The sequence below is a fragment of the Neodiprion pinetum genome, chromosome 4 (genome assembly GCF_021155775.2).
Source record: "Neodiprion pinetum isolate iyNeoPine1 chromosome 4, iyNeoPine1.2, whole genome shotgun sequence".
Lineage (NCBI taxonomy): Eukaryota > Metazoa > Arthropoda > Insecta > Hymenoptera > Diprionidae > Neodiprion > Neodiprion pinetum.
Genome location: NC_060235.2, coordinates 40696575 through 40703846, shown reverse-complemented (window position 1 = coordinate 40703846; position 7272 = coordinate 40696575). Strand labels below are relative to the sequence as shown.

General features: G+C 41.2%; 1 protein-coding gene across 1 annotated transcript; it reads right to left on the bottom strand.

Moving 5' to 3' along the window:
- Window positions 1–996: 996 nt before the first annotated feature.
- Window positions 997–6903, bottom strand: LOC124217573 (SET and MYND domain-containing protein 4). The gene is made up of 9 exons (XM_046623409.2): window positions 6080–6903; window positions 5492–5636; window positions 4190–4374; window positions 3044–3251; window positions 2860–2981; window positions 2402–2770; window positions 2123–2324; window positions 1827–2042; window positions 997–1444 (listed from the first exon to the last, which is right to left on the bottom strand). The coding sequence occupies exons 1-9, from the start codon at window positions 6444–6446 to the stop codon at window positions 1114–1116; spliced, it is 2145 nt and encodes a 714-aa protein (XP_046479365.1). The 5' UTR covers window positions 6447–6903; the 3' UTR covers window positions 997–1113.
- Window positions 6904–7272: the final 369 nt, after the last annotated feature.

Here is a 7272-nt window from a genome sequence, read left to right as displayed (position 1 = left end):
ACACTGAGTATACTATGCCTGTAAAATTGTTGACGATATTATTCGTTCATGTTTTCGGCAAGAAGACCATGTCTTTTCCGGCAAGTACGGCTACATTTTAATTTCTTCAATATACCTAATTTTTCATCTCTGTAAGAAATATATTAACGAATCAAGCGTAGAAGAAGGAAAGTCAACAACTGTATAAACACAAAGAATTCGTATTAAAGTCTATTAACTTACAAAAAAGAGCAGGAAGAGTTTTTGAAAATGAGCAAAAAAAGAAACATTGAATCGAAAAACAACTTCGTAAATTGAGTATAATATGTATATATATATATATATTATACAATGATTGCAATAATACTGCAACGGTCAATTAGTTAGATTTGAGTTTGATAACTGGAAACTTGAAACTAATGAAACGTAATTAAAAAACAAAAACAAAAAAAAAAAAAGGAAAAAAAATGAAAGAGAAAAAAATGTAAAACTGAGTCAAAAACGTTCACTTTTTGAACAAAAATTTGTTAAATCATTTTTCTACGGAACTGGCACCGTTTTATGACAATGATGACGATGATGATGATGATGAATTTAAACTAACGGTTGCTATTAATATCCGTTTGCCCATTGAATTTTGTACCGTAACATAATTATACTTCCCCTCCCCCTGAACCCTTAAAGCTAATTTCATATATGAAATTTGATTTTTTCACGAAACATGTGCATTATAAAAAATAAACAATTGAAAAAAAATCGAAAAAGAAACGAAGATTTTGCAAATTTTTTCCTTCACATGTCGCTTACCTCCCTCTGTTTATTAAGACGCCATACCAACCTCATCTTCACGTTTTCCTGTTTCCAGTTTTTACTCCCGCTCCGGTTTTTTTTTGCATCCTGATAATTTTCCGTCTTGCTTATAACAAATAAAACACCGTAATACTGTAGAATATATTATCAGGCTTCGAAAACATTTAAAAATAATGTTATTTCTTTTCTTTAAATGATCAAACACGTTTTGCAGATCAGCTTTATAGTTTTCTTTTTACATCCAGTATATAAAAAAACGAGAAATTCTAGCAGTCGTACATTGTTACTTTACGAATATAATTATTAAGTTCGTACAACAAGGTGTTAAGTCTCGTTTTCCATCCTCATAGGTGTCCACGTGTTCCCGGAATCCGCCATGCACGCGGCAATTCCGATTTGTGCTAGATGCGTGTCTCTGTGAGGTGGAAGTGCGATCTGATGAAACTCATCGATAGCCTTCGCTAGCTCTTCGACTGCTTCTTCGGGTCGTTCAGCTTCCATGGTATCCAATCCTCTCGTATATTTTGCCTCGCATTCCCGTAAACTGGCGAGACGCTTCTCCAGACTGACTTTCGATTGGCAACCTGGACATTTTATCAGCTTGCTCGGGTCTCGTGGCTGCGCCAAACCTCTACTGCAACCTTCCGTTGGACATCTGAAATTCCGTGTTGGATAAAGTCAACTTTGTTCGATCACTTTTTTAAAGAATCTACCAAATGGTGTCGTGACTTCATACGCGAAAGAATTCTTTCCGCGACTTATAGGTGTACAACGATTACAAAATAAAGCTTGTACGCGTCTTTCGACTCTGCAGGCAACGAGTAACTTGTTGTCACCAACATTTTGACCAATTTGAGCTTTGATCGCGAACATTTAGAGTCCAAAGTCGCGAGGTGAGCCAATGGCGACAATGGTCAAGTCACGGCAGCCATGATCCTCTGCCGTAGATCCGACAGTTTGTTGTTTCTGAATAGCGTTCGAAATTCGATATTTTACTTCGAAATAAGTAACAATTGCCAAATTGTATTTTAACTTGCCTTAACCGCGTAGAATCATTTGTCAAAGTCTTGAAGGTCTGCCAGTCCTCTTTGCAGGCCGTGCACTGGCACCTGAACCAGTACCTGGATGCCAAGGATCTCTGACGCTCGCTAAGGGTTCTCTTTGTGAAAATAGGGCCGTAATTCTCAGCGACAGGTTCCCCCGACTTCAGAGGTCGCGTAGCTCTGATAACGATATTTTTCCCGACGAAGTACCTTGTTTAAAGTTGAAATCAAAATTAAAGCATAACGCTTCTAGTGAATTTTATTTCAACGTTTATGTATCCCGCTCTTACCTCGTGACGGCAGGGTAACAATCGTGATTGAAAAGAGCGACTGATGGATAAATGGCAACACCTATATACAACTGTTTACTTCCTCGGAATTTGTGCTCGCTACCAAGACGCGTTTCAAATATTTCGTGCGCGTTGAACTGCAGGAATTGTAAATAACGCAGCAGCAGAGATCCTATGGCAGTTTCCTCACCGCTCGGTGGCTCTGAAAATTTGTATACATAAATTAAGAAACAGAATGCAGTGAAAATGTTTACAATCCGCTTACGAACAACGTTATACCGTTAATCTTCGACGGCTTTTCGAAGAAACCAACTCTCTGAAGACACTTGACAAGGAAAGCGGCCATCAATGATCTGTGCAAGAAGTCTTCGGCCGGTCTTTTATCCGCGTGAGTGACCAGCAAATGCGTCGATCTTACGACCGCCTCAGACTTATCACGACCACTCGTCTCCTGCTCGTCATCCGTTCCACCAATACCGTTTTCCTTCAGCTTCTTCTTCCTCTGTCGTCTTCTGGCAGATTTACTCAGCTTCGCAACTGTCCCCGTAGACTCTTGCATCTCCCTGTCGTACGTCTCCAAGCACTTTTTCAGTCCGTCTTGGGTGATCATCCGAAAGGCTACCGTGCTGAGAACGCTCATCCCAGACCCTGGTACGGTGAATAGTCGAAGTCAAAATCGAGCGAGTCGAGTCGATCCTTGCACGTAAAGTCGAAAGAGAGCTGCTCGGTAACTTTACCTATCAGAAGAGCGATGATCTTGCATTCGAACTTGTGGTAACTATCCATTGCTTCGTCCCGGCATTTCGTACCGCAGAAGGCAACGCTACTGCAAGTCGGACATCCGACGGGAGCTCGCAATCTAATTTTTAATTTAATAATAATTAATTTCTGCGCCAGTAAAAATCGGCTTTAACTACTCACCTTGTAAAGCAGTTCTGGCAATGGGATCCATAGTTTTCGGGAACCAGACAGGCGGCCAGAGGAGGCTCAACGGCCAAAGTCTCGCTGACGTGGATTTCTTCAGCGGCCACCGCGTGTCTTCCGGCCGTTGGCGTCTCCTCGATTTTCACAAGCCTTGACAGTCTCGGATACGAGGGATTCGGGCCCCCGGTCAGCTGCGGAGTCCTCGCTTGCAATAACAATGTTTCACGTGCATAACAAATGTAAAAATCAATTTTTGAAATACATGTAACCATTACCAGGCATTTAGAATTCCTGACTTAGGTACACTTGGAGACACAGAATCTGAGACGGCTAATTTTTTACACTAGACAGTTATGTTGGCATCACAGAGAAACCTACAGCGCCATAGTCGGCCGAGTGCGAAACAAACTCAATCTCGATAAACATAATACAACCCATGACCGTCAAATCTAACCTTAATCTAATTTGTTAGATTGACAAGTTATCATCCCCGCGGTATTTTGAGGTTAGATTCGACGGTCATGGGTTGTATTATGTTTATTGAGATCGAGTTAGTTTCGCGCTCGGCCGACAGTGGCGCTGTAGGTGTTTCTGTGTTGCCAACATAACTGTAAAAAATTAGCTGTCTCAGATTCTTGTCCCCAAGTGTACATACAAAATTTAACTTGATATCCAGCCTAACACGAATTTTTCTATAATTGTCTTTGTATTGATCTGATTATTTTACTATGAAACAAATGAGTTTGACCGTCGTGGAACGCCCGACACACACAAGGATCTTCTTACGATTAGGCCCTCTTTATATTTTTATATCGAAATCATTTAAAGTGGAATGTATGTTATAGTGGAATACATTTATGTATGATAATGGTTGAATGAAGTCATAAATAAATTGTTCATTGTTCTAATTGTTCGAATAATGGAGGTTCTACGGTATATATATATTATAGGCATATTACGCGAAGCTGCACGCGCGTCAAATCGTTGCATTTTCGTTCTTTGTCCCTCCTTGGGACAGCGAACTGGTGTTCTTGAAACCGTGTAAATTCCGAGGATATTTCGCTTCTATCATACCAATATTAATTAGAACCTACATCGATTCTTAGAATACATCCACTTTTAGTTGGCAACAATTTTACTCACGTTCGCGTTTCGGTTCCTCGGGTTGAACCGGACTTCGGAGCGCGTCGATTTCCTTCAGCAATGTCTCTCTCTCGATCACTGCTTCCGGGCCCAAGAATCGCCCAGCGAGCTCCAGACACACTCTCGCCTTTTCCGATTCGCCGATGTTTCTCTGGCAAACTCCCATCTTCCGGTAAAGTTGCGATCTGTAAAAAAAAACTGAATTTCTTCAACAACTGCATGTATCATACCTAGGTAAGCACGGCATCGTTACATTATTTTAAACCGCAATTCGAAATGCATCATTCAAGTAATTTTCGAGTTCGCCTAAAACCAAATCGCAGCTGACGAAAATTTCGCTTCTAAAGTGAACTGCGGGTGAACGAATTGGATAGTAAATTCCAAGGTCGCCACCCGTCTAGAAAATTGGGAAAACCACGAAACGTAAGGGAATTTTAGCAAATACCACCTGATATTCAATGCTAAATTTCCATCTTTCAATTATTATTCCTTTCAAAACTCGAATTAGCTGTTCATAATTTTTCAAGATTTTCTTTTTCAGCCTAACGATATTAATCAGAACGTGACTGTACGAGAGGTTAAGAATTATGCAAGTGGCTTAACTCAGTTTAACTTAATTTCTCAGAACAAAAGAATTCGCAATTGAGAATACTAGCGATTCTGGGTTCAGGAAAATTGTACTATCTTACTTTGTTCCATGTCTTAATAACATTGCAAAATTACTGCTGCTGAAATATTAGGTTTATATTCAAACTAGAATGAATCACCATTAAGGTCCTAAATGACTCACACCACTTGCATTTTCAACCCCTCGTATGTACGATGAAAATAAAAATTTCATGACTACCACTGGCAGGGTTCGTAGCCTTTTTGGAAACTGAAATTACCTGACTTTTCCAGGTATTCCCGGTTTTCCCTGTGCGTACGAACCCTGGTCCGGCCTTCGCGATTTTATATCTTCTGATAGTGAACGGGATATTCAATTTCAATGTTTATGGAAGTACTGAAAAACTGTTAAGAAACGTGATTATCCGTATACCGTGCTTAAACGTAGAAATCGACCACCTCGGCGCCAAGCAGATAGGCAACCGGAGTTACAATTTCGTTCGTGAAATGACAAATTGTAACTCCGGTTGCCTATCTGCTTGGCGCCGAGCCGGTCCATTTCCACATTTAAGCACGGAATGTGTCGAAGCAAAGAGTCGAGACAAAGTGCAAATTTGATCGGGGAAACATGAAAAATGTTAGGGAATTTTCCGTTGTACATTGATTGGCCACTCTGTTCCAAAATTATTAGAATACCTCATGGAGTCAGGAACTCCTTCGGAAGCAGCCAATTTGATGTCCTCCAGAGCGAAGAGATACTCCCTCTGGGCAAGGAAAACGTCGGCTCTAGCGAGGAGAGCGAGAGCCAGGGTGAATCCCCCGTCGACAGATTTCTCGACTCCTGAAAGTTGGACAAATTTCCTGCAAATACCAGCACGTGAAATAATAATTCTCCGGACCAGCAAGTTTAACGCTGATACAGATATATAGAAAAAAAATGTGTGTCCACAATTACACTTTTGCAAGGTTTTATAATCTATAAGCGGATTCGTTATAAAAACTATCACACCGACAAATTCAATTCTAATGAAAAAATTTCACATGGATTTTCTTCATAATTTTTCCCGTAGAATCGATTGACGCAGTCAGTTTTTCAAAATACGACTTTTAGCACAATTTGTTTGAACAAAAATACGTATAATTTATTGTTCAATTTTGCTATGAATGGAATCAAAAGTTTGATGCTATCTAACCCAGTTTTTTTCCTGGACTTTAATGGGCTATTTGGGAAAACATAATTGATTATTTCTGGTCATTCCTATCCCTGTCGTCATTGAGCCCTACCATTTATAGGCGCCCTGAGGACCGCTTGGCTGAGGAGAAGCAGAGCCCTGTTGTGGTAATTTTCCGCAGCGTAAAACGCGCCCTCGAGTCTCTTGCCGCGGGAAATGGCGGCGTCCTTGTCCCTGTAGAGTTCTTTGACGTGTCCGAGGGTTCCGAGGACGGTGTCGCTCACCTTCGGGTCGGTGAAGACGGCCCTGATCCGGTCTTCATCGCGCTCCAGCTTCCCGAATATCTTCGAAATCCATGCCGGACCCGCGGCCTCTGTAACAGCCTCGCTGAACTCGCGAAAAAACCCTTTGCTACCCGACTGAAGCGTTTCCGCGGAGCATCGGACGCGGTAGAAAGGGTCCGGATCCTCTGAGGACATGACGATCTTCCCCCTGATCGATAGATCATCCGGCGGCGGTCACTCACAATTAGTCGCCTCGAAATGCGGCGAAACCCAAACGGATTCGAGCGAGTAACCGAACGGCGAGTTAATTAAGCTTGGAGTAAAAATTTCCGTGAAACCCTCTCTTCGCATGCGTATGTTACTTATTTCAACCGATTGACGTTACAATCAACCGTACAGACAATTATTAATCGCGTACGTGTACGTCTCACCTGAAGGAGGATATATTAAACTGTTTCGGAGCTCGATTTACCGCAGGTAAATACCAAAGAAGTTTTCTTTATTATCGTTTTTCATCGAATTCTAGATGCCGTTGTAATTTACCCTCAATTGAACAAACGCTCTACCGAACAATCACTTTTGCCTCACTTCTTGACAGCCTTTCGACTCTCTTGCCGGCCGTCCCGGTCAGCATCGTGCGATGTAATTTTAGACGATCCCAACTCTCCGGCTAATCCAGATCTATTTTTGAATTCCCTCACGATGCCAGACTTCCAGAGACATCTTCTGCCCGTTTGAAATTACCTCTCACGGATCTAGGAAACCGGATCGAAAGTCGATAAAGAAATTTTCGTCAGGTGTTAAAAATTGTTGGTCTAGTTTTCGGAGATAAATTCATTCGAATCCCTTTTTTATTTGAACTTTCAAAGACGCAGGATACAGTAATAAAAGAAATTGAGCTTATCACCAATTTGACACACGAATCCTGAATTCTTTTTTTTTTTCATCAGTTCTTTGATTGCTCGAAATAACTATAAAAAATAAAAGAAACTTGTGTATAGAAACAGTATTATACACGGAG